We start from the raw sequence: 24,604 nt of genomic DNA on the forward strand, positions 1-24,604 counted from the left end.
CAGGTAAGATGCAGTTATGGTTGCCATGGTTTCCAAAAGCCAACAGACACACAGCAGCCTCCAGGCTGAAAGAACAGTTGAAGGTCACCTCCTCTCCCCAAACCCATAACACAGTCAGGCGGCCCCAGAAAGGACAAGGGCTTCACCAAGAGTACCCAGCTTCTTCCTGGCAGATCAGACTTGTGACCAAATCCCAGGCCTCTCCCTCTAAGGTGAGAGGCTTAGCTGTCCTCTGAGATACTTTATATTCTGGAATTTCATGTAAGGGAACATTTGAAAAAGCTTCTGCAGCCTTTTAAATGGACCCTCTGGTGGGGAAGGGTGTATAACTCAGTAGGAGGATAACTCGGTGTTTTCCAGCCTTGAGCAGCTGGGTTCCGTCCGGTGAGAGCCAGCCAGAAGGGGCTGGTGAGAGCCAGGGGGGACCAGGGCAAGGCATGGGGAGCTGCTCTTGCTGAACAGCTACTGAGTTCAGGGCTTTGCAGAGAGGTGGGGGATGCGCTAAGTTCTGGCTTGGGAGAGCAGGGCTCAAAACCTGGCTGTTTCCCACCGACTTCCGAGCAGGTAGCTAACCTCTCTGGGTTCCGTTTTTGTCATCTGTAAAATAGGGGTAATAATCCTCAGCCCTGTCGCCAGCTCAGGGCAACCTCTGACCTTGTGTTTCCTCATCTCATCTGTGTACATTGTTTCACCGGCTTCTTAGATCAACTGTAGGTGGAGGGAACCATTAGGCCTCTTGTTACAGGGAGGGAAGTGGAAGCTGAGAGCGCCCAGGACCACAGGGTGGGGTGTGAACCCATAAATGGTCTGCTAAACTCTGTCCAGTCTCTCGGGCCAGGTCTGGGCCCCATCCCTAAACTTGGCAGCCAGTCTGCCCCCAGGGGGCTGTGCCCACATGGGGTGGGCTGTCTGGGGCCAGGAGAGGTTGTCCTCCCCAGGCATTTCCTAGATGAGGAAACCTGGTCCTGAGAAGGGAAGTGGCTTGCTTGGGGCTCTGGTCTCTGTGGCCCAGCCAATGCAGCCACCAAGAATGGCATGGGTGTGACAAGGAGGAAGTGGCAATGGGCACAAAGCTCCCTCTGTACTTGCGCAGTGGGGGCATGGCAGGGCTGGGGCCGGCTTGCCGGCCTGGACTGTGACACATCCAGGGCCATCCAGCCAAGGGAGCAGGTGGGCCATCCCTGAGCAGAGACCAGAGCCCCGAGCTCGTAGGCTTCTCGCATGCCCCTTTCAGGTGGAGGCAGGAATACGCTTCTGGCCGGAGCAGCCTGGAACACCTTCTCCTGTAGCCCTGATCTGACCAGTGTGGGGCAAGGGAGGCCAAGAATGGCCACACAGAGTGGATGGCAAGGCCTGGGGTCCCACATCCGGCTTGGGGGAGGTCTCCCCAGGAGGGAGCTGCATCTGCCTGCCACCTGGCACCCCGCCCTGGGGTGGATCACCCCAGGTGCCACATGGCGAGGGTGGGGCCTCTGGCCATTTGCTGGCTGTCCGCTCACATCTGCAGAACCAGCCGGCCCTTCTCCAGGGCAGCGTTCCTCTGACCCAGCCCGGGCACGGAGCTGGCCTCTAAGAATCCATGGTAACTGAATGACAGACGGAAACACGGCTTTGGTTTGAGGCAGAGGGAGTCTGAGTAATCATCTTCAAAAGAGGGTTTTTTTTTTTTTGATGTTTCAAAATGTAACAGAGTTGCTGGACTACCAATGTCTGAACTGGACTGAATGTCTGATGTAGGTTTGGGGACAAACTGCATGTGTGCTCAGTCACTTCAGTTGTGTCCAGCTCTTTGAGACCCTATGGACTGTCAGCCCGCTAGGCTCCTCTGTCCATGGGAGTCTCCAGGCAAGAACACTGGAGCGAGTAGCCATGCCCTCCTCCAGGGGATCTTCCCAACCCAACGATCGAACCTGCGCCTCTCATGTCTCCTGCGTTGGCAGGTGGCTTCTTTACCACTAGTGCCAGCTGGGAAGCCCGGGGACAAGCTGACCTGAGTTCATATCCTAGATTCTGATCTTCACCAGCTGAGGGAACTCGGGCAGTCACTTACCCTCTTTTCCTCCTCATCACCACCCTAACTCCCTGGGTGTGTGGTGTTTTCCAATAAGAAGACAGCTGTGATACTCTTGGTATCGTGTGTGGCTGGTGGACTCAATAAATGACTATTTCACCAAGGGCAAGGCCAGAGGCAGGTCTCAGGTGACGGAGGCTGCAGGGGGACACAAGGAGGTGGGAGGCCCTGCCGTCTCGTAGCTTCCACACTGTGGAAATGTCCATCTGAGCCTGTAAACAAGGGGTTGAAAGGGAACCCAGAATACCTACAGGCTGTAGCTAGTTAGGTGCCGGGAGGAAAGGCCAGGGTGGGCCCCTGGAGGGCGGTGAGCCTGCAGGACTAATTGATTAACTGAATGATTAGCTAGTTCGTTTCCTCAGCAGCTTCCTGAGCCCCACTCTGCCCCACTCTGAGCCCTGAGTCAGAAGCCCCGGAGGAGGCAACTGAGGTGGGGTGGCGGAGGGGGTGCAGGCCAGCCGGGAACAGCCCCCAGGGAGTCTGGCACTTCCTTGGAACAACCTACTCACTGGTGACGGTGGCTCACCCAGCCGAAGCCCCACCTGCTCTGAGTCAGGGCTGGGCCAGATTCTAGAGCCTGCAGAACTTTGGGGACTTGAGCTCCAAGGACCCTGCCTGCAAGCCCCTCTGCCTGCCACCTCCTCCAGAATGGCCAATGTAGGTTTGCTTTTGCTTCTCTTTCCACTCGGGGGTCTCTGTAATGACAGAGGGGTTCCTCTGGGGAGTAGGGGCTGGGAAGAAAGATCAGAGAGTCTGCCGCGGGGCTGGGCTTGGTCAGCCCTCCCCTCCCCGAGAGGCATGGCGGGGTAACAACAGGCCCTGCAAGTCCAAGCCCTCGTCCCGCTCTGCCTGTGGGACCTCAGGCGCATCTTCCCCTTCTCTAGGCCTCAGTTTCCCCAAGGACTGAGGGGCACTGGACAAGACGCTTCCTAGTTCTGGTGGTCTGTGGTGTCCAGCTCAGAATGACCCCTCAGGGGGAGAGGGCAGGGGCAGGGAAGGAGCAGAAAGGACCCGTCTTCCTCCCTGGCCGCCACTGGCTTTTGTCCTGGGGGTCCGGAGGGGCAGCGGGGAGGCTGGGGCAGGAAGCTGTGGTCCGCTGTCTGGTTGTAGCAAGTGGCCCACGAAAGCTACAGAAATGGAGCCTGGGGCAGCCACACCAGCCTAGACGCTGGGGCAGAGAGGCCTGTGGGCGTTGGGGGCTGACCACTCTGCCTGGGGCCCTGAGTAGCCAGCCAAGACCCAGGCCTGCTGCTCATCAGCCTGTGGGCAGCTGAGCCTAGTCTTGGGAACTTTTAGGGCTGCTTATGGAGGAGGCATGCACTCGGGATCCTAACCATCCTGTGGGCTGGCAGATTCTACCGTTCTGAGTTGACTGAAGGTGGGCTGGGCCTGGCACGGGGCCAGCTGGTACAATTTGTGGCCTCTCTGCCTTTCTCTACTGCATCCGATTCTCCTTAGACCTTGAAAAACAACACCTTCTCTTTCCACTGCGTACTAAGTTGCTTCAGTCGTGTCTGACTCTTGGCAAACCCGTGGACTCTAGCCTGCCAGGCTTTTCTGTCCCTGGGATCCTCCAGGCAAGAATACTGGAGTCGGTTGCCATTTCTTCCTCCAGGGGATCTTCCCAACCCAGGGACTGAACCCATGTCTCTTATGTCTCCTGCACTGGCAGGTGGGTTCTTTACCACTAGCGCCACCTGGGAAGCCCAGAGCCGGGCTCAAATACCTCTTCCTGCAGGAAGCTCTCCTTGATTTAGACTTCTCCCTGCCTCTCCCCTCACACCCACAACACAGCATTTGAGGGGAGGCATGGGGCAGCAATGGCCAGCTCTTGACTCAAGTGTGTGTGGCCTTGGGAAAGACCTGCTGATTCACTAAGCTGTGAGACGGGGCTGTGGAGCGTGCATCGAAGCGGGGGCTCCCTTCCCCCTTCTCTGTGGCTCATGATGGGGGATGGTCTGTGGAAATGGAAAAGAAAACAGGTAGGTGCTGCCTCTCGGGGCTGGCCCCAGTTGCCTGGCTGAGCACTCTGGTGGGTTGGGGTCCTTCCTCAAGAATGGATGGGGGGAAAAATGGATGGGAGCCAGGCTGAGAGGCATAGAAGCCCTGCTCTCAGCACTGTGAGAGCCGGATCCTGACCCTCGACGTTCACCCCACCCAGTGGGTGCAGGAGGATGCCCTGAGCCCACAGGGTGAGCCCTGCGTGGCATCCAGCATACAGTGGGTTGTCAGGGAACAGCAATTGCTATTCTTTGCAGAGGCTGTAGAGGGTAGGACTGAAGGGTGTAGGCCCGAGCCAGACAGCCTGGGTTCAATGCCAGGCCTGCCGCTTTCAGGCTGGGTCACCCTGGGTACACCTCACCCATCTGTGCCTCAGTTTTCTCACTTGGGCACCTGAGGTAAGAGGGTTCTTGAGAAGGCGACAGGGGTGAATGGTGCCAGGCACCTCCTAAGGCTGTCATCATGGAGGCTTGTGGTGGGGGCCTTTCCCCAGGCCACCTTAGGTTAGAGCGTGACTGTGAGCTCTGATCCCCGCAGGGCTCATCTCCACCTGGTGCCTCCACAGATGGGGGGGGACCCTCTGTGTGCCTGCGTGAGGCCACGTACTGAACCCCAAGAGCTTGTCCTTAGATAGGGGAGATGGAGGCTGATGGTGAAGCCAGGTCCTGGCGGCGGTCAGTGGGGTCCTCGCCAGGCTGCACACAGGGCTCCCCAGCATGGCCCTCACGTGCCCCTCTGTCCTGTGCCCCAGTGGCAGGCTGCACACAGGGCTCCCCAGCATGGCCCTCACGCGCCCCTCTGTCCTGTGCGTGGCCCTCACGCGCCCCTCTGTCCTGTGCGTGGCCCTCACGCGCCCCTCTGTCCTGTGTCCCAGTGCAGGGACTTCACCGCTCACACGGGCTACGAGGTGTTGCTGCAGCGGCTGCTGGATGGCAGGAAGATGTGCAAGGATGTGGAGGAGCTGCTGAGACAGAGGTGAGCGCCAGGAGGGAAGGGAGGTGGCCGAGCCCCGAGGCCAGCCTGGCTGCTGGCAGGCCACCCCTACTCTAAGAAGTCAGGAGTACGATTCCCCTGTTTTTCCCAGACTGGGCCTTCCCCCAAGTGGGCAAATATATCTAATGTCCCATCAGATGTGCTTGAATTCAGCCAACGTTTATTTAGAAGGGCTGGAGGCTTAACCGTCTCAAGGAGGCATCTGCAGGGCCAGAGCCTGCACGGGCAGACCCTGCCATGTGGCTGCGCCCGTCTGAGGGTGAGCTTTGGCCAGCAGCCATGGACAAGACCCGTGCCTGGGGGCTGTCGTTGCAGGGCCCAGGCGGAGGAGCGGTACGGAAAGGAGCTGGTGCAGATCGCCCGCAAGGCAGGTGGCCAGACGGAGATCAAGTAAGGGGGCCCCGCCTGCTTCCCCAGGCACTTTCGACAGGGTTCAGGGCTTCCTGGGGTGGGCTGGATGGGGAGGGCCAGTGAGGGTCTGAGTGGCTCCCGGGGCAGGGTGGCTGGTGGGCAGCTTTCTTGGGTGCTGGGCACTCTGGGCAAGGTCAGGTTCTTTGTGGGGGCAAAAAGCCCACAGTCTGAGCTCCCAGGAGACTCTCTGGGCAAGGAGCACAGCCCACACTCCCTGGGGGTCTCCATCCAAGTCCTGAGAGCCCTGGCAAGGGGTGACAGGACCCCACTGGCTGCCGCGCCCCCTGCAGCATTGACTCAGCTCGAGCTTCCAGGAGGGACGTGTGGCCCAGAGGTGGGGGTGCCTGCTCCTCACCCGTTGGCCATGTGACCTTGAAGCGGTGGGGGGCGGGGGGGCTGGTCACTGACACTTGGGGTTTCCGTTTCCTCCTCAGTGAGGGGATGACAGTGCAGCCTTCCTTAGAGGCTGCCCAAGCCTGGCTGGGAGGGCAGTTGCTGCTGGGAAGCCCCTGGGCCAGCACCTCTGCATGCAGACTGTGAGAGGGACGCAGGTGCAGAGAGAGTTTCAATTTGAGGGCAGCTAAGGAGAACGTTCTAGCAGTGGTGAGGAAGGGTGGACTCTCCCTGCTGGGTGAGGGCTGAGTCAGGCCGAGGGGCGGAGAGGACTCCAAGTCCTGGAAGGGCTCGACTGAATCCTCTTCCTCCTCCCCGGGAGCCCAGAGACCCGACCCAGCCTGCGGTTGCCATAGCAACCCCTGCCCACACCCCTGCCCCCGTTCCCCATGGGGGTCTGGCTCTGCTCAAGGAAAGTGGCCCCAGAGCCTGTCAGCTGCAAAGCCTGGAACCCGGTCGCCTCATTTGAGATGAATAAACAACACTCTCCAGGTCTCCTAAAGACATAGGCGACCCTTCTTCCAACCAGGAACCTGGAGCCAGAGAAGACTCAGGGAGGGCTAGAGGAAGGTTGAAGAGCCAGGAGACATGGATGCTCAATGCCCAAGGGTCCTGCCTTGGACCAGAAAGCGTGACCGCAGCTCCAGGAGTAAGAACGTAGGAGCTCTAGTCCCCGCTTGGTCTTTATGAGCTGTGTGACTGTGGGCAAGTCACTTAACCTCTCTGAGTTTGGTTCTCATCTGTTGACTCCAGTGTGCTGCTGAGCAGATAAAAATGGCAGGACTGAGGCTGGGTACAAGCTGGGTACAGAGAAGGGCATTCTTTACCAGGACACAGTAAGGAAAATGAACGGGGACCTTCTTTGTATTCCCAGACAGGGTTGGAATCAAGGGAGCATGATCCAGGAGTCCCCACCTGCCTTCTGACCTCCCAGGGCTGCTGGAAAAGGAGAACTTTCCCAGCAAGAGACAAGCCCTCCTGGGGGATATGGAGGGGGTGCTCCAGGCAGGGCCACAGTGGGAGGTCAGGCTGGAGGCAGGAAGTATGAGGCACACTCAGGGGGCTGTGAGTCACAGGGGACTTAAAACAGGGAAGGAGAAACCACCAGTGAAGAGAATAAAGTGGAAATGGAGCCAGGCGGGCAGTGGGAAGGGTGGAGAGGTGCAGTATCTGGCCCTATCTTTAGAACCATGAAGTGGCCAGGGCGAGGCTCTGGGTGGCCCTGATTCCTTGTGTGGTTGTAGGAGGCCAGGTGGGGCAAGGTCTGTCCTACCCTTTTTGCTGTGTGACCCTGGAGTGGTCACTCCCCCTCTCTGAGTCCTGGGTCCTCAGCTGTGAACAGTCACACTCATGAGTTCCTCTGGGCAGTCACAATGTCAAGCAGAGAGCCCTAAGCCACAGTGATACTTGAGAAACATCGAAGGTCATTACAATCTCATGGGCCCCTCCATGAGTCATACAAATTGGGGTCACCTGGCTTAGTTTAGCACTGAGGAGACTGCCTGGCCCGGCTAGACCATTTCCTCTGAGGCCCAGCCCTTCTCTGGCCCAGAGAGCTGGAGGGTGGGGTCCCTGGAGGGAGAGCCTCCCTCTGAGGTGGGAGCAACAGGGTAGAGCCCCAGACCAGGGCGAGGAGCTCAGAGACAGGGTCCACCTTGCTGCCTACCACTTAGGAGCTGGAGCATGGGCTGGCAGGGCCAGGCCCCAGGGCTCAGCCTCCCCAGCAGTAGGAGAGGCAGGAAAAAAACCCACAGGGGCCTCATTGCCCCCCCCGCACAGGTTCCAGAGCAGGCTGGGAGCAGTGCGTGTGAGAACCAGCCCCATCCCGAGTTCCCCAGTGAGCTAGAGTGGCCAGAGGAGCAGGGCAGAGCAGAGGGCACCTCCTGGGAGAGGACCGTGGACAAAGGCTGGAGGCTGGAAAGCTCAGGGCACATTTAGAGCCAGAGAAGCAGGAGGCAGGGGTTGGACTATCCCAGCCTACCTGCTGCTTCCCTTAGGGCCTTGCCCCCTTGCAGCTCCCAGCTCAGCTGATGATGCACTGTGGGTGCTTAATAAGTGTTGCTCTGTGAGTTATGTCCTAAGGTTGGTGAGACCATGAAGTCATTGCTTTCTTTAACTACGGGCCAAGCATCCATCATCCATCTAAGTGTGTGCCATGCCCCAAGCTATGTTGGGGGTATGGGGACTCAAAGGTTTTAAAATGAAACAAAGGGCCCCACTGTCCTGAATCTGGGGTCTAGCCCACTGGGGGTGACCTCACTCTCATCCCCTTTTTTGGTCTTTTGCATTAGAACCTTCTTCCAGGGCCTTCTCATGCCCCACCTCCTCCAGGAAGCTCTCCCAGACACTCTGGCCTTGCCTGCCTGTCAGCTTTTTGGCTTAGACCAGGTCACCCTGTCCTACACCAACCTGGAGGGGCTCTCTGTGCGTAGGATGAGTGGCAACCATGACAACATGGGTCACTTCCTTGTTGCCATGGAGACTTATGAGCTTGTGTTGAGGTTGGCACCTGGCAAAGCTGGCTTGGCTATTCCACGTGGGGGCTGGAAGCTCATCCTCCAGGGCCCATCCGTCACTTGGGGAAGGGGGGAGCCCCGTGCCTCTTCGTGGCCAAGCCCCCTGTCTTCCATGGGATGCTCATTCTCAGCCCCCGAGAGGACGAATGGAGGGGGCTGAAGGTGCATAGACTGAACAGGGTGGAGGAGGAGGACCAAAGCCAAGGGCTTCCGTGACCCCAGAAATAGCCCAGCAAGAGCTGAGAGGGGCAAGCCATCCAGACTCCCCGACCCCTGCCACCTGAAGACAGAGCATTTCTGCATCATCCCCTGACCTCAGACTGGCCAGAAGGCCTGAGACATAGCCACATACATTGAGACGAGGTTATTCTGGCCTTTAGATGACTTTTAGCGCTCACCTCGTTCACACATGAACTCAGCAAGCATCTGCTGGGCAGTGGCAATGAGGAACACACAAATAAGACCTGGTCCCCAGCTCAGGGAATCCCCACAAGCTCTTTCAGTGCATTTTAAAGAAGCACTAGGTGGGTGCAGGCGGCTTCTCAGTATTGCCTGAACCACACGTCTAACCCTGCAGAAAGTTCCCCTCGACTCTCCTTCCAACCGTGGGGCCTTTGCTCTGGCTGATGCCCTCATATCTCCCCTGTGAATTCTGCCTGAAATACCGCCTCCCCAAGAAAGCTGTTATCTCCCTCTCTTGCTCATCCTGCTCCGGGTAGGGCGCCGAGTCCCACACAAGCCGTGGAAGCTGCACAGGGTAGGGGTTCAGAAAGGGGAATCGAGGCAGGGCTGGGGTCAGTTTCCTGTGCGTCCCTTTGTATTGGGTTGGCCAAAAATTTCTTTTGGATTTTTCCATGTTATGAAATACCCAACTGAATTTTTTGGCCAACCCAATAGTACCTGCGAGCAAGGACAGCCCCCACTTGAATCCTTAAACACTCACGTCTCTGCTTCACCCCCAGTTGTCAAGCCTAAGACACTGCTTTCCTGTCAGAAGGGTTGTTTTTTTTTTTCCCATCATCTCTCTTCCTCCGAGCTCAGAGAATGAAGGTATCACTGAAGATACTGCAGTGAGAGAGGGGGCCCGTGTTCTTATCAGGGCTGCTCCTCCTCTAAGGAGGCCAGCTTACTCAGGCCCAGCGTGTGGGGCAGTGAGAGGAGCCCTCTCCTGGGAGCTGGGAGGCAGGAGCCTCGTGGCTGGCAGGGGGCAGGGGTGAGGATGGCAAAGCAGGGGCCGTGAGATCGTGCGGGTCACACAGTAGTACAGAAGGAGACACTGACACTGGAAATTCAAACTGTCTGAAGCAGAACTCTGGGCCGAGTGTCCTGAGAGCCAGGTTGAAAAGGGCAATGGGGACTGATAAGGCAGAGGCCTGCACGGGGCTTCCGTCCTTGACACGCGGTGGAGACCCAGCAGAGCTGTTGCTGTTCCGCTGCTCAGTCGTGTTCGGCTCTTTGTGAGCCCGTGGACTGCAGCACGCCAGGCTTCCCTGTCCTTCACCATCTCCCGGAGCTTGCTCAAACTCATGTCCACTGCATCAGATGCCATCCAGCCATCTCATCCTCTGTCGTCCCCTTCTCCTGTTGCCCTCAATCTTTCCCAGCTTTAGGGCCTTTTCTGATGAGTTGTCTCTTCGCATCAGGTGGCCAAAGTATTGGAGCTTTGGCATCAGTCCTTCCAATGAATATTCAGGCTTGATTTCCTTGCAGTCCAATGGACTCTCCAGTCTTCTTCAGCACCACAGTTCGAACGTCTCTGGGAAATGTGGGTGATGATTTCCCTGAGTGGTCTGGAGTTGAAAAAGGCCTTGGGGTTTATCGAGTATTGAGTTTAATTCACTGGGCTGTGATCCTGGCGACAACAGGGAGGAGAACCAAATATTACCCCTGTTCAATAGGCTCTTATTTCAGTGCAGTGATAGACAAATGTATCAACCTAAGATGACAATAGGAACAAATGCTCAGAAGAGACAGAAGGGAGAGCCAGGCAAAGATGCTGACATAGGGAATTAGCATGTGCAAAGGCCCTGGCGCAAGAGGGAACATGGTATGTAGGAGGAACTGGTAAGTGGCCAAATGACTGTGGGCAGAGAACAAGGATGAGAGATGAGAAGTGAAGTAGGAGGGATGGAGGTGATGGGGCAGGGACTAGGGTGGTGGCAGTGAGAGGTGGATGGATAGATTGGGGAGGTGTGCATAACCTGGTAGGTGTGGTGCCTTTGCTGAGAAGGGAGCCCTGGAGGAGGAGCAGGTTTGTAGGGTGAAGAGCCCAGTTTCGGACACTCTGAGGTGTCTGTGGGATGTGAGGTCCAAAGGGAGGTGAGGACCAGTAGGTTGCAGGCCCTGGCCTCTGGGAGGGATCTGGGCAGGATGTAGTCATGTTGTGGGTGAGGGATGGGGTGTAGAGAGGTGGCCGTGCTGGGCCTAGAGAGGCTCTAACCGTAAATGGGTCGACTGAGGCAGGAGATGCGTGTGCAAGAAGGAAATGTAACCGCTGGCAAAGTGTCAGTTCTGCCAGAGTCCTGACCTCTCCACCCCCTACCAAGGCAAGTGGGGTCACCATGCCTTCACCCTTTCCTTCCTCTGGTAAGAAGAGAAAGTTACACCACTTGCCACTTTTGTAGCCACGGTCAGTTTTGTCACCTCTCTGACCTTTATTTTTCTCATCTGTGAAATGGGGCTAATGATGGTGCCCTCCCTGCCTGGCAGAGTTGTGAGCGTTAAATAATGAGGCCCGCATTGGAATGTACATCAGCAGCACCTGGAGGCTTGTTGAAACAGTGTGCTGGGCCCTGCCTCTGAGCTTCGGCTCCCGGAGGACAGCAGTGGAGCCCGAGAAGCTACGCTTCTGAGGACTGCCAGGTGATGCTGCTGCTGCTCGGCTGGTCGGTTTCTTAAGAGTCCCTGTGGGAGGAGGGAGCCCCTTGTGAAGCCTGCCTTGCAAGGATGGTGAGGAGATGCTGGCGGGTGGAGTCTTCACCACATGTGGTGCTAGTGGTAAAGAACCCGCCTGTTGACGCAGGAGACAAAAGAGAACGTGGGTTTGATCCAGGAAGTGAGTTGCCATCTGATCCAGGAAGATCCCCTGGAGGAGGGCATGGCAATCCAGTCCAGGATTCTTGCCTGGAGAATCCCGTGGACATAGGAGACTGGCGGGCTACAGTCCATAGGGTTGAAAAGAGTCATACACTACTGAAGCGACATAGCACGCAGGCTCACAGGCACGCAGGCGGGGGTGGGCAGAGCTGTATCGCTGGGTGTCATGTGGTCATATGGCCACCAGGGGGCAGGCACGCTGCTCTGCACAGGGATGCAGCCAGTGACAGGACGCCTCACCTGCCATCTGCCTTCTGGCTCTGGCTCCTCAGGTGGCCTGGTGAGCAAGGAGCGGCAGCGTATTTTTGTCTCCTTGGGTAAGGGGCCATAGTCAGAGGCAGAGAATTTTACCCGTGAGAGTAGACAAGCCAGCCTGCAACCTCCACACACCGTCTCTGTGTACTTGGAGACTTGGTACCCATCAGCCCACAGGGCTGTAGGGGGTGATGGGAAGGGAACCCAATCTATGGGGGCTGCTTCAAGGGGATGCCTCCAACCCGAAGGTGAATTCAATGGGCATTTCTGAAAGAGGGGTGTGTGTGTAGTAAGCTCTTAGGTGGGGCATTTGGGAGGTACAGCTCAGGTCAGGTTCAGGGGCCTGGGGGACCCCCGGGACTGGTCGGGGTGTGCAGATGTGGGCTCAGGGGAGGGTGGCATAATGACAGCAACCCTTGCAAAGCATCTACTTTGCACCAGGTCTTAAGAGACCTTTATACATATAAATTCAATCCTCACAACCATTTTGCTTGTGATATCATTATCCCCATTTTACAGATGGGAAAACTGAGGCATAGAGAGGCTAGGCCATTTGTCTAAGGTCATACAGAGAGTGTGTGGCACAGCTTGGAGTGAACCCAGGCCTCTGGCTCCAGGGTCTGCTTCTAATGCACATGGGACTCGAGGGCAGGAAGCTCTAGCCTGGTTCCTCACCTGGGATTCCAAGTCACCTCCCTCCTCTGCCAGGAGGGGGAGCTTGCCCCTCAGAGAGGCCTCTGCTGGAGAGCAGATGGGTGGGAGAGGCACTTTTCCATCAGTCCTGTTCTGACCAAAGTGCCCCTTACCCATCAGCAGCAGACAGGACTGGGTCCTGAGTGAGCTCCGACATCTTAGCTCAGACCTCACCTCTGTTCATCGCTCTGGGTGACAGCCCCCTTGGCAGGACTGCCAGATAAAATATAGACTGTCCCATTAAGCTTCAGATAACAAATATTTTTAAAATGTAAGTATGTTCTAAATTTTACATGGGGCATGTTTATATTCAAAAAGCTTTGGTTGTCTATCTGAAATTTGAACTTAACTGGGTGTCCTGTATGTTTATTTATGCCACCTGGCAACCCTACCCTCAGGCATCACCCTCCACAATTCCCATGCTTAGCCAGCTCCTTCCCTTTGCTTCCTCCTTGGTGTCCTCCCTTCAGACTGATGCCTCCTACTGTGTTTTCTCAAGTACCCCAAACTCAGTGCACCCTGAAGTAACTCCCGATATTCTCTCCTGAGCCCTCTCAGAGGTGTCACCACCATCCACTCAGCTACCAAGCCAGGGACCAGGGAGCCCCTCAGCTTCTCGCTGTACTCAACTGTACATCCCATTCTTCCTGCCCAAAGGCCCCTACACCTCTCCCCTTCAGCACCTCTGCCCTGCTTGTCACCCTCTTCCCCTATAGCTGCCCTTCATCTCCCTCCAAGACGTCCTCAGGCCCCCTGCCAAGTCTGAACCCCACCCTCTCCTGCTTCTGTTCATCTGGGAGAGGACTATGGGGGAGGGGCTCCGGGGAGAGAGGGAAGGCCTGAAGATGTGCAGAAGCCAAGAGCATTGGGGGATGGGGGCGGGGGCATTGATTGCTTTGTAATTTCCAAAGAGAGCGCTTTGCATTCCAGAAATCCCAGCGTGAGTTCTGAGTCAGTGGTCATGGGCTGAGTGAAGGTCCCTTGGGTCTAGGTCAGCGTGTATGAGTGACCCAGGGCCCTCCCACCAAAATAAAAGTCCCTGGGCCCAGCCAGGACTGCAGGTCCCCCTTCACTGTCCTACCGACCCTGGTCTTTCTGTTTTGCAGCTCCCTGAGGGCCTCCTTTGACTCTCTGAAGCAGCGTAAGTCCCGCCTGTTCCCCATCCTGGGCTGCAGGGGGACAGGACCATCTGGGAACAGCAGATCCCCACTGATGGAGATGAGTGGATTCTGGTTGGGAACTGAGGCTGGTGGAGGACTTGGGGGTGACAGAGACGAGCTGTGGGGTTGGGGCTGGGCTGGTCCAGGCAGGGGCGAGTGTGTCACTGGTTGGGGCCCATCAAGTCTGATGCCAGGGACCAGTGTCCTTACTCTGCCCCCAGAAATGGAGAATGTGGGCAGCTCCCACATCCAGCTGGCCCTGGCCCTGCGCGAGGAGCTGCGGAGCCTGGAAGAGTTCCGTGAGAGGCAGAAGGAGCAGAGGAAGAAGGTGAGGCGGGTGCTGGGGGTGGGCCCGGTGGGAGACTGCGGTGGTCACTGCAATGGTAGTGGAGGCTGGGCTCTCATGATGGAGGGCGGGGCAGCACCCCAGGCTTGGGGGTGATGGTGATCTGGAGGAGAGAAGAGTGTGGATAGAGGCCGGGCGGTGGAACCAGGGCCTGGCTCTCCAGCCTGAAGGCCCCTCTGGGGCTCTTCCCACTGAGGTGTCTCATGCCAAGAGTGAAGGGCATGGGCCTTTTCGATCATCCCGTTACAGCAGGCTATGGAGGGTACTCGACAACTTGGGAGTATCCAAAGGAAGCAACCTAAGTTAGGGAGTCACCAGAAACTGTGCTTATCTGGGAGAAAGGAAGATCTGGGGGCTCGGTCACTGCAGCCACTCTGCAGGGCTGCCTGAGGCCGAGGTAGACAGAGCTTGCGGGGAATGGGAGGTGTTGAGCTTGCCCTAGCATCCCGGGGTATTCTTCACAGGGGACGGCTGTCCCTCAATGCATGGGAAGGAAGTGAGGTCCCCATTGTGGGAGGCAGGTAAACAGAGACTGAAGGCGACTTGTCAGAGAAGCTGCAGAGGTTGGATGAGAGGTGGGGTTGGTACCCTCTGTGTCCCAGTGCCCCCTCCCAAGCCTGAGACTCTGATTGGCTGAGTATGTGGCCCTCTGGGAAGGCAGGTGTGGACACAGGATCAGCCTTTTGGGGCCTCAGTGATGAGGGTGGAACTTAGGGTGGGAGAGGTCAGCACGCAGAAACACTTCTTGCTTGGAGAGGGAGCATCTTTGTACACTGTCCAAAGAATTGAAAATGGAAACTTCCACACAACTGACCTGTGAGGGGAAAAAAAAAAAAGCAACAGTTCATGGCTGGGGCAGCCTGGGGCTGGGTGTCCTGGCCAAGCCACTTGCCCTCTCTGTGCCTCAGTCTCCCTCTTGCAGGATGGGACGCGTATGTCCACCTCCCAAGCTTCAGGGACCCAACCGAGAACCAGGCCCTCTCTCAGTCTTCACAGGCAGGGTGCCGGCTCTGACGAGTGGCTCTGACCGCAGAAATCTCACGTGACTGTACTCCCTGTCTGCCCAACTGGGGCCTGAGGCTTTTGGGATTCTAAATTTGGGTTCCTGAGCAGACAATGGGCCCTCAAAGCCCACCCCACAAGTCAGCCCAGCCTTGAGATGCTGGAGCAGGTGACCTCTCTGAGCCTGGGACTTGCCTGCAGAGCGTCTGTGAGGCTCTGAGATGGCTATTTCAAGCTTTCCTGTGGCTGGTGAGGCTGTGATGTCTGCAAAAGCTATTTTGGACAGAATGACACCTTCTACAGTGTGGCTGGGGTCCCCACAAGTGTGACTGCTATGCGTGGTTACAGAGGCTTGTGAGTGAAGGACAGTGTGGGTGTGTGCACATGTGTGTTGTAGGCTGGGTATTCTCTGGCTAGAGACCAAGTCCTGGCTGGGGGTGGGGTGGTCTGCAGGGAGAGGATACCCGGGGTACATCCATGCCCCGCACTCCTCTAGCTTTCTGTTGGGAGCAGCTGTTGTGAGCGAGCAGGCTGATGGAGGGGGAGGGCAGCTCCTCACTGCCCCATCAGAGCCAGGAGGGGAGGCTGGGCCTCCTCCCAGGGACACCCCGTCCTCTTGGCCTAGGGGAGCGTCCTGAGGCTACAGCCCCACGCTCAGAGCCTCATGTCCCCTGCAGTACGAGGCTGTCATGGACCGTGTCCAGAAGAGCAAGCTGTCGCTCCACAAGAAGGCCATGGAGGTGAGCCTGGAGGGGCGGCCGGGTTTGGGGTGTGGATCCCAGGAGCCCTGGGACAGGGCTGGGCTCAGGCTTCCATCCAGCAACAGGCACAGTGGCCTGTCAGGTTCCTGGAGCTGCACTGGCTGCCAGGGTGCTGTGCAGATCAGCCCTGGGGGCTCTGCCCCCTACCCTTGTTGTGGGGGGAGGTGCTCCTGACTGATGGGTAAGCAACCAGTCTCAGACAGCAGTCTACAGGGTCACACACGCTGTCAGCTGGGGATTCTGCGGGTGGAGGGAGAAGGGACTCCTGAGCTGTCTGAAAGGACCGTGTACACAGGGCCTGGCCTCGTGATGGCACACGGCATTTCCCGAGCCCTGCAGGTGGTCGGATGTGACCACACCTCTGAAGAGGTGGGGGCATGGACCAGGCTACACTGTCCCCAGTGGGGAGGGGGGCCTGGGAACAAGACTCCCTTCTCCATCTCCATTCCAGACCCCAAGATTTCTGTCCCTGGTGTGGAGGCCCCCTTTCCATCTACAGCCCCTGACAGGGAGAAGGGAGGTCGGGCTCAGGAGCCTCACCTTGGGGCCCCCAAGTCACGCCCCTCTACACCCCCCAGTCCAAGAAGACGTATGAGCAGAAGTGCCGGGATGCAGATGACGCTGAACAGGCCTTTGAGCGCATTAGCACCAACGGTCAACAGAAACAGGTGGAGAAGGTGCGTGCAGTCACTGAGGCTGGGTGATCTCATGGGGCTGGGGCAGGGTGGGAAGGGGAGCTGCAGACTCCCCCAGGCAAGGTTTCCTAGAATCTCAGGGTCTAGATAGACAGTCAGTTTGATCCCCTTTGCTATCTCCAGGCTGCACCCAACAACCCATTCCTCAGAGCAGGCCCACTGCAACCCAGGCCCAGAGCCCACAGGGCAGACGCTAACCCTCACCCAACCCTTCAGAGAAGGGCTCAGTAGGCCCATGTCCCAGAGAGGAAACAGGCCCAGAGATGGTTGAGTGACTTGTCCAAGGTCTCAGAGCCAGGCAGGAACAGAGAAAGGACCCCAAACCCAGGCTGTCCAGAACCCAAGCTCTTGACTACTCCGGCCTCTTGGCCAGGGTGGGAATATCAAAGCCCCCAGGACCCAAGAACACATTTGGCCCATTGCACAGACAGGAAAGCTGAGGCCCAGAGAGGGCAGAGGCCTGCACGTGAGTTGGTGGCAGCAAGTCAGGGACAGAGCCCAAGCCCCACCTAGCAGGTCCGGCAGTGGCTGTTGAGCCCCAGGTCTGTGTTTCTTGCTCTAGGTCTCCAGGCCTAGTTTTCACATGTGTCTGCATGACCAGATTTCTGTTTTATTCCTGTTTTATTGGAAACAGCCTGTGGTCCTTTGTGGGGTGAGGCTGGAGTTAATGATGGAGCTCACCCTCAACTGGTTCTGCAGTGTCCCCCTCAGGGCTAGTGTCTGCTCTCCCTGCCCTGTGAGAGGTGGCCAGGGAGGCTGTGACAGAGGCCCTTCAGGGAGGCCCAGGGAGGCCAGGAGCCCGAGGTCTGGGCTGGGAGGCGCCCGGGGCCGGGCCTCAGTGCCCTTTCCCTCTGTCTCCTCAGAGCCAGAACAAAGCCAAGCAGTGCAAGGACTCAGCCATGGAGGCAGGTACGCGGCTAGCCCGCCTCCTCAGCTTGGGGGTGGGCAGCCTGGACATCTTTCCCCTGGCAGCACACTGCCTTCACCCTCGGGACACAGTCCCACACTCCTCACTCTTGCTTCCTTATGCAAGCAAAATGAAAAATGTGTTTTCTCGCATTTGCCAAAACTGTTCTTGGTGCTTTGCATGTTTTTACTAATGCTCACAACAATCCTATGAGGCATTCACTGCTACTATCCCCCTTTCTTAACAGGTAAGGAAACTGTGGCACAGAGAGGTTATTTAACTTGCCCAGGGTCACACAGGCAGTAAGTGGTGGTAACTGTATTTGAATGCAAGCCGTCTGGCTCCAGGGCTCAGGACCTTCACAGCCACTGATCAAGGGACACAGGTCCACTTGTTGCACATACGCCTCTCTCTCTCTCATATACACTGAGACACATCACAGCCTTCTCTGGGCATCTGTCTCCTCTATCTTCCTCCCGATGCCAGAAGATCCCAACACCCCTCACCTCTGCTGACACAGCTCTGCCTTCTGCCATACTACCTGTCCCAACACCCAGGCGCTCCCTTGGCTGGGGGGCACAGAGCTCACGGTCCAAGCCCGCTGGCTTCCCAGCCCACCAGCTCCCAAAGCTCCCCCTCACCCTCCTCCAGGGCCGCCCCCTCTGAGCCTCAGCTTCTAGAAGGTGGGATGGTGAGAGGCCCAGATTCTGACCTTAGGCTCTGCCCCAGCCCGAGGCAGCTGGAACACGGTGGGCGCTGAGCACCTCTCCAGGGGCAGTACCAGGGTGAGGGGCCCTGACGAGAGCTCACCTGCGGCTCCAGCAGCCAGGGCAGGTCTCTCCAGGGAGGAGGAGGGCGCTGAGGGAGCACCGGGGTGGGCTGGCCTCCCTGAGGACCCCCTGCGCTTCCAGAGCGGACATACAGGCAGAACATCGAGCAGCTGGAGAGGGTGCGGAGTGAGTGGGAGCAGGAGCACCGAGCCACCTGCGAGGTGAGTGGCCCCTCGGCGCGGAGCTGATGCTCGTCCCCCCTTCAGCCGCTTCGTGGGGGAAGAGGGGGCCGCAGTGGGGAAAGCCAGCCTTCCTTCACTTATCCACTCACTCCAAGGCCCTCCCCAGGGAGCTCCCTGCCTGGCTTTGTGCTTGGAGTCCCTTTCTGCAGGCAGGCAGGCAGGGATCCTTCACCCCTTTTGGCTGAAGCCGCAACTGAAGCTTGAACAGAACCCATAGCTTCCCCGGGCTGATGAACAGGGCCTGGGAGACAGGATTCAGGGTCCAGTGCTCCTCTTAAGACACACCCCAGGGGTGTGGTAGGGTCTGGGGAAGGGCAGGGGGCAGAGTCCCACAGGCAGCTCAACTTCCCAGAAGCCTCAAGGGCTGGCACAGAGGTGGGGGTGGGGACCCCCAGCCTTTAGGCTTCCTTTAGGCTTGGCTTCAGCCCACCAGGTCTGGCTGGTCAACTCCAGCTGAGCTGTGGGTGGGGCCCGGCCTGGCCCAGCCCTACAGTGACCCCCATCTCTCCTCAGGCCTTCCAGTTGCAGGAGTTTGACCGGCTGACCATCCTCCGCAACTCCCTGTGGGTGCACTGCAACCAGCTCTCCATGCAGTGCGTCAAGGACGATGAGGTGGGGGCTGAGGGCAGGGAGTGGGTGGTGGGGGGAGCCGTGAGGGGAGGGTGGCCTCCGAGCGACAGTGAAGTCCACCTGAGCCTATGAGCAGACCTAGTCTTCTGCGGCCTGAGCCCTGGCCTCAGGGTCTCCGAGCCCAGCACCGAGCCTCTCCCCCAGGCCCCAACGACAGGGAGCTCAGTGCTGTGCAGGCCACGGCCTCTTGGCCTGGGAGATGTGCTTTGTGGTTACCCCGGCGTCTGCCCTCTCTGCTTGCCCCTGCTTCAAGGCCTCAACTCTTCTATCAGAGTCCTGGAGCTCTATTCCCTCTGCTGGGAAGGGGAGGAGAAGGGAGGTGGACACAGCCCCTCAGAGGTTTGCAGAGAGGCTGGGGGACCCTGGGGTTTCCCTGCTCCATGCCTGGTGCTTGCAGGAGCCGAGGTTCAGTCCCTCTTCTGTCCCCAGATATCTCCAGGGTGTTCTGGCTCCAACCCCTTACTGAGCTCTACGTGCCGGGTCGGCCCCCCTCAGCAGAAAGGGGTGGCCACCTCCCTGCCAGGGGCCTTGGTCTCTGCTGATGCAGCCCTCGCTCTCTCTCAGCCCTGACTCCTGATCCCACCAGTTACTGCCTAATCCCTTCTGCCCATGGGTGTGGAGTTTTGGGGGCTTTCCCCCCAAATGACTTGAGCCCACCTGGTGGCCTCGTAGTAGAGGAGGGAGTATGAGTTCTGAATCCTCTCATGCCAGATCCAAAGCCCAGTGCACTAACTGCACTTTCTGCTTTGTGACCCTGGGCAAGTCACTCTCTCGAGCTTCCTCATCTATAAATGAGGAAGTCCTGTCTCCCACAGAGGATGGAGAGGAATGCAAAGGATGCAAAGGAATGTGCACACACGAGGTGTTCAGGAAACAGGAGAAGCTGCCAGCCAGGGCTCTAGCCCTTCAGGCAGGCCTGGGGCAGTTACACGTCAAGGCTCCTTGTCAGGGTTCAGACCCAAAGAGGGGGGCAGGCTTGACAATGTGGGCCAGGTGAAGCCTGGCCCCCCAGCCTCTGCTCGTCCCCACCCCTAGCTCTACGAAGAGGTGCGGGTGACGCTGGAAGGCTGCAGCGTGGATGCCGACATTGACGGCTTCATCCAGGCCAAGAGCACGGGCACTGAGCCCCCAGGTGAGGCCTGCTTGTGGGCAACACGGCCACTGGGTCCAGGTCCACCTTCCCTGGAAGGCCTGGCCTGGGTTCTCTGAGCCTCAACTGCCAGGACAGAAGCAGGGTGGCTCACAGCTCCCTTCTAGGTGCCAGGCCCAGGGGAAGGTCAGGGACAGAGCAGGCCCCTGGCTGGGTCCTTAGTGTGCTGCCTTCTCGAGAGAGGGGACAGGCGGGGCCTAGGACACTGTAACACTCGAGGGGAGATGGGATAGGGAGAGGCAGGAGCCGCCTCAGAGCCCCCACTCCACTCACGGTTTGGCACCACTGAATCTTGAGTCTAGAATGTTCGGTCTTGGTGGTACCCACAGGGGGATCTCTCAGGGAAGTGAAAGGGGGCCCCCTTCTCAAGCACCAGGGCAGGCCAGGGCCAGGATGGGAAGGTGGGGCCCCGGTCTGGGTCTCTGGAGGGGGAGAGGATGGGCTGTCAAAGGGCACAGGTCCCGCCTGCCCTGCCCTCGTCACCCGGGGCCTCTCGCACTTGTCACTTGCAGCGCCGGTGCCTTACCAGAACTACTATGATCGGGAGGTGGCCCCGTTGTCCAGCAGCCCTGGCGTCCAGCCGTCCTGTGGTATGATAAAGAGGTGAGCGTCTGCTGGACACCAGCCAGCTGGGACACACAGAGCGGGCCCAGGGGGAGGCGGGCTGCCAGGAAGGGGGCCAGCCCCTCCTCCTGCAACTGGCTCTTCCCCACGTATTTATTGGGCACCCACTGTGTGCCTGGGGTGTAGTGTCTAGGTGCAGGGCACTCTTGGGGGACAAGACAGACTGAATCTAGCCTCAGGACACCCTCAGCCCAAGGGGAGCCAGGCATGAAACAGTCGTACCCCACTTATTCACTAGCAACTGTGCTGGGAGACTCCAGCCGGGCTCACCCCCTGAGCTCTGCTGCTGGCCCGGTCGGAGCCTCGGCCTGTCAGGCCCCTCACCGGCTGCACAGGATCAGGGCAGAGGGGCGGGCCCTGCAGCCAGTGCTCTTGGAGGACTCTCCAGCTTTTCCCAAGCCCCCTTCCCTGGCCTGGCTGTGGTGGGTGCCAGGGTCCTGTGTCAGGCCCGTGTGTCACTTGCACAACTCACACACGTCCTCTAGGCCCAGGGCCTGAGTGCAGACTCAGACCCTAGGACCCTCCTGGTTCAGGCCTTGGGGGTGACAGCCCGCTGGGAGGGCTGTCTCCTCAGGGTGCACCCACCCTCCAACTCCCTCAGCCAGTTCCCCGAGTGCCCCATCTGTGGGCATCTAAAGGAGCATTGTGGGCTTCACATGGCACCTGTGCCCCATCCCCAGGCGTCCATGACCTCCTCTCTCCCTCCAACCTAGTGCAGAGGCCTTGTCTCTGAAAGGTGGGCGTGGGTGGGGGTGGAGGCGACGGAGCTCCTGGCCCTCCGAGGATGGCTTATTTCTGCGGCCCGTGGGCCCCACGGCATGCTCCTCCAGGAACCCTGAGTCAGCAAGGACCTTAGGAGGCGGGCATTCCCACCCTCACTGTCACACCAAAACCAGAGAGGACTCGGACCTCTCTGCACATGTGGTCACTTAGACAACAGGCCTGAAGAGCCAGCTGGGGCAGGGCCGAGAAAGGACAGAGAGGAGGGGTCTGATGAGGACGAGAGAAAAGAGGGAAAGCGGTCCCACAGGGGAAGCCTGGCTGCTGGAGAGGACAGGCAGGGACCCTTGTGTGGGGCAGCTGAAGCCAGGCAGGGCTGGGGAGGGGCAGGGGAAGTGAGTGGAGGGAAGAATGGAGTCGAGAGCGTAGACAACCCTGGGAAGGCAGGCAGTGCGGCGGGGCACCCACACCTTCGGCGAGCTCAGTCCCTCCAGCCCCAGCCTGCTGGGCTAACCCTCCCTGGCAGGGCAAGTCTGCATCAGACCTTCCCACGCCTGCCAAGTCTACGCTCACCTGTCCATGTGCTCTGTCCTGGACCCTCAGCTCTGCAAATGCTGCCCAGGGAAGGTCTCTGGGTCCCACCTCACACTACAGGGCAGCTTCCTACAGGCCCTGCCCCTGACTGAGCCCTCAAGACCCCTGGGTGTCTGGCCTTGTCCCTATTTCAGTCTTGTCTCCTATACACCCCAAACTGGTCCACTCCACTCCCCAGACTCCTCTGCCTGTACGACCTGCCCCTCTGCACTCCTCTCCCAGTCACTGGCCATGCCTGGCACCCAGTCTCTGTTTGGTGAAGCTGAGTCTTTGTAGACTTAGCTTGAACCTACCAGGCCAGGAAGGTAGGTTCTACTCATCCAAGCTCTCAGCACCTCTGCTTCAGGGCACCCACATGGGCCTCCATACTAGGTGCCCAGTGTCTGCCTCTTGTACTTTTTTTTTCTTTTATTCAACATACTTGCATGACTCTAGCTCAGTCCAGGTCTGAACCAAGTACAGAGGAAGGGGTGAATCAGCTCAACACTTCCTCCTGGACGACCACTTTGTGTGGTCGGGGAGTGGCGGGGCTGGCCAGGCTGGTGAAGGTCCCAGCAGGGCGTGAGTGGGCTGAGCTCTAGGGGACAGCTCCTTTGCCTGTGGGGGAGGCTGGAGAGGGGTCTGGCCCAGGCCCTGGAGCACGCCAATTTGGCCCTTCGGGGAACAGGTACTGGGAAGACATCTACAGGGTAAGGGACTGGGAGAGTGCTGCCGGGGAAGAGCCACTGGGACCACCCTTTGGAGAGCCCTCATGCCCAGGGGCACCCCATAAGTCACATCTGTGCCTGGAAGCTAGGGCTGACCTTGCAGGCTCCCTGCCTCATCTACTTCCCCCGCCCTGACTCACCTGTCCTTCCTGCCCCCAGGTTTTCTGGGCTGCTGCATGGAAGTCCCAAGACCGCACTGTCAGCAGCTTCTGCAGGTAATTAGGGGTGACAACTGTCACCCTGGTTGGGGGGAGGAAGAAGAGAGGATGCCTACTTGGCACAGATGGGCCCTCCAATAGCTGGGAGGTTGGAGGATGGGAAGAAGCTGAGCAAGTCTGAGGACCTGTGAGTCAGGGGGCCCTCTGGGGGCTACTGATTTTTGCAAGGGGCAGGTGCCAGACCTCACTTTGTACTCAGCCTCCACAGAGACCCTGACTCCTACCCCTGACCGGAATGAGGGTGTCTACGCTGCCATCGCCGTGCAGGAGGCGCCAGGGCCCCCCACCATGCCAGGCCAGGACTATAGGGCACTCTATGACTACACAGCCCAGGTGAGGCCCTCTGCCCTCCCCTCCTTCTTGCGTGGACACCAGCATGCCCAAGGGTGTGCTCACATGTGGGCACATGCACTCTGAGGGTGCTGGGGTGGGTGCCCTCAGAATAGCACCTGGCATTCAGGAGGGGCCTGGTGCACACCTGCTGAATGAAAGCTCATGAACGGCACCAGGCCCTGGGTCACGTGGTGTCCAGGCAGGTGTGGGCACTGCTTGGGCTATGCATGTGTGCAGCTGGCTGGTGGAGCTGGAGCTACCCGAGGAAGTGGTCTGAGGGGCAGGCTCTGGGTAAAGGCCTTGTTCCCCATGACCATGGGTGCCCAGAACAAGTCATGGTCGGAACTTGGTCCTCAGCTGTGCATGGTTGATTTTCTGAAGCCCACAAGAAGAGGACGAGTAAAGGAGCCACAGGGCAGCTGTGCCCAGATCCCCAGAGACTCTTAATTTGTCCTTGCTTTAAGGCGAGGGGTACAGAGCTGGACCCAAGATCCACTGAGACTGAAACATCTCCTTGGGGCTTGGCTGGCTACACTGACTCCCAAAGTCTGTGCCCTGGGGAGGGGGCACAGCCCAGGAGAATGATGGTGTGCTTGCAAGACAAGGGCTGGCTGTCCTGGGGAATAGCAAACACCCCTGCTCCTGACTTGCTAGCTTGCTGTGTCTCAGGCAGGGAGCGGGAGAAGGGAGCAGCTTGGAGGAAAAGCCAGGGAAGCAGCCCCAGGTTGTGACAAACCGAGGGGACAAGAGGCTGGTCTCCCAGGGCTGCCCTAGCCCGGAGTGGCCTTCTCTTGCAGCCCCAGGAGGCCGGCATGTCTCAGCTGACAGCCCAGCTGTGAGACACTTACTGCCTGGGGTGGGGGGTGACCTGACTAGAGGCCCTCCCAGCAGGCCCCTTCAGCCAGATGTGTTTTCATTCTCTTGCCCAGAACTCTGACGAGCTGAACATCTCTGCGGGGGACATCCTGGAGGTCATCCTGGAAGGGGAGGACGGCTGGTGGACGGTACAACGGAACGGGCAGCGTGGCTTTGTCCCTGGCTCCTACCTGGAGAAGATTTAAGGAAGAAACAGTAGCCCCTCCCTGGACCTGTCCTGCCAGTGGGGCCAGCCACCCCCTGGCCTTGCGGGGGGCCCCAGACAGAGCCTGCCCTCACTGGAGGAGTCAGCTGCTCCCCAGCAGTCTTTCCCACAGGGAATAAAGGAGCACTCTTTTTCCTCCTGGCATCTGTGTCCAAGTGCTGCATTGGGAGGAGGTAAAGGAGGGGAGGAGTCCAGGAAAGCAGAGCTTCCCACCTGCAGTGTCGTCACTGAGGCC

At 58.6% G+C, this 24,604-nt stretch overlaps 1 protein-coding gene across 3 annotated transcripts in view; it reads left to right on the plus strand.

Annotated features, from left to right (window-relative positions):
* Positions 1-24,511, plus strand: part of PSTPIP1 (proline-serine-threonine phosphatase interacting protein 1) — a 44,459-nt gene extending 19,948 nt beyond the window's left edge. For 2 of the 3 annotated variants that reach the window (XM_010843299.1, XM_010843300.1), the window contains exons 2-15: positions 4,947-5,047; positions 5,381-5,455; positions 13,536-13,570; positions 13,811-13,917; positions 15,615-15,677; positions 16,277-16,375; positions 17,257-17,302; positions 18,212-18,291; positions 18,826-18,924; positions 19,978-20,074; positions 20,605-20,695; positions 22,897-22,952; positions 23,155-23,288; positions 24,218-24,511. In XM_010843299.1, the coding sequence (XP_010841601.1) occupies positions 4,947-5,047; positions 5,381-5,455; positions 13,536-13,570; positions 13,811-13,917; positions 15,615-15,677; positions 16,277-16,375; positions 17,257-17,302; positions 18,212-18,291; positions 18,826-18,924; positions 19,978-20,074; positions 20,605-20,695; positions 22,897-22,952; positions 23,155-23,288; positions 24,218-24,349 (1,215 nt within the window). In that variant the 3' untranslated portion in view covers positions 24,350-24,511. Of the gene's footprint in view, positions 1-4,946; positions 5,048-5,380; positions 5,456-11,525; positions 12,701-13,535; positions 13,571-13,810; positions 13,918-15,614; positions 15,678-16,276; positions 16,376-17,256; positions 17,303-18,211; positions 18,292-18,825; positions 18,925-19,977; positions 20,075-20,604; positions 20,696-22,896; positions 22,953-23,154; positions 23,289-24,217 lie in introns of those variants that run through there. The other variant, XM_010843301.1, reaches the window with a different exon arrangement.
* The last annotated feature ends 93 nt before the right edge of the window (positions 24,512-24,604 follow it).

The sequence above is a fragment of the Bison bison genome, unplaced genomic scaffold (assembly GCF_000754665.1).
Source record: "Bison bison bison isolate TAMUID 2011002044 unplaced genomic scaffold, Bison_UMD1.0 scf7180017864181, whole genome shotgun sequence".
Classification (NCBI taxonomy): domain Eukaryota; kingdom Metazoa; phylum Chordata; class Mammalia; order Artiodactyla; family Bovidae; genus Bison; species Bison bison.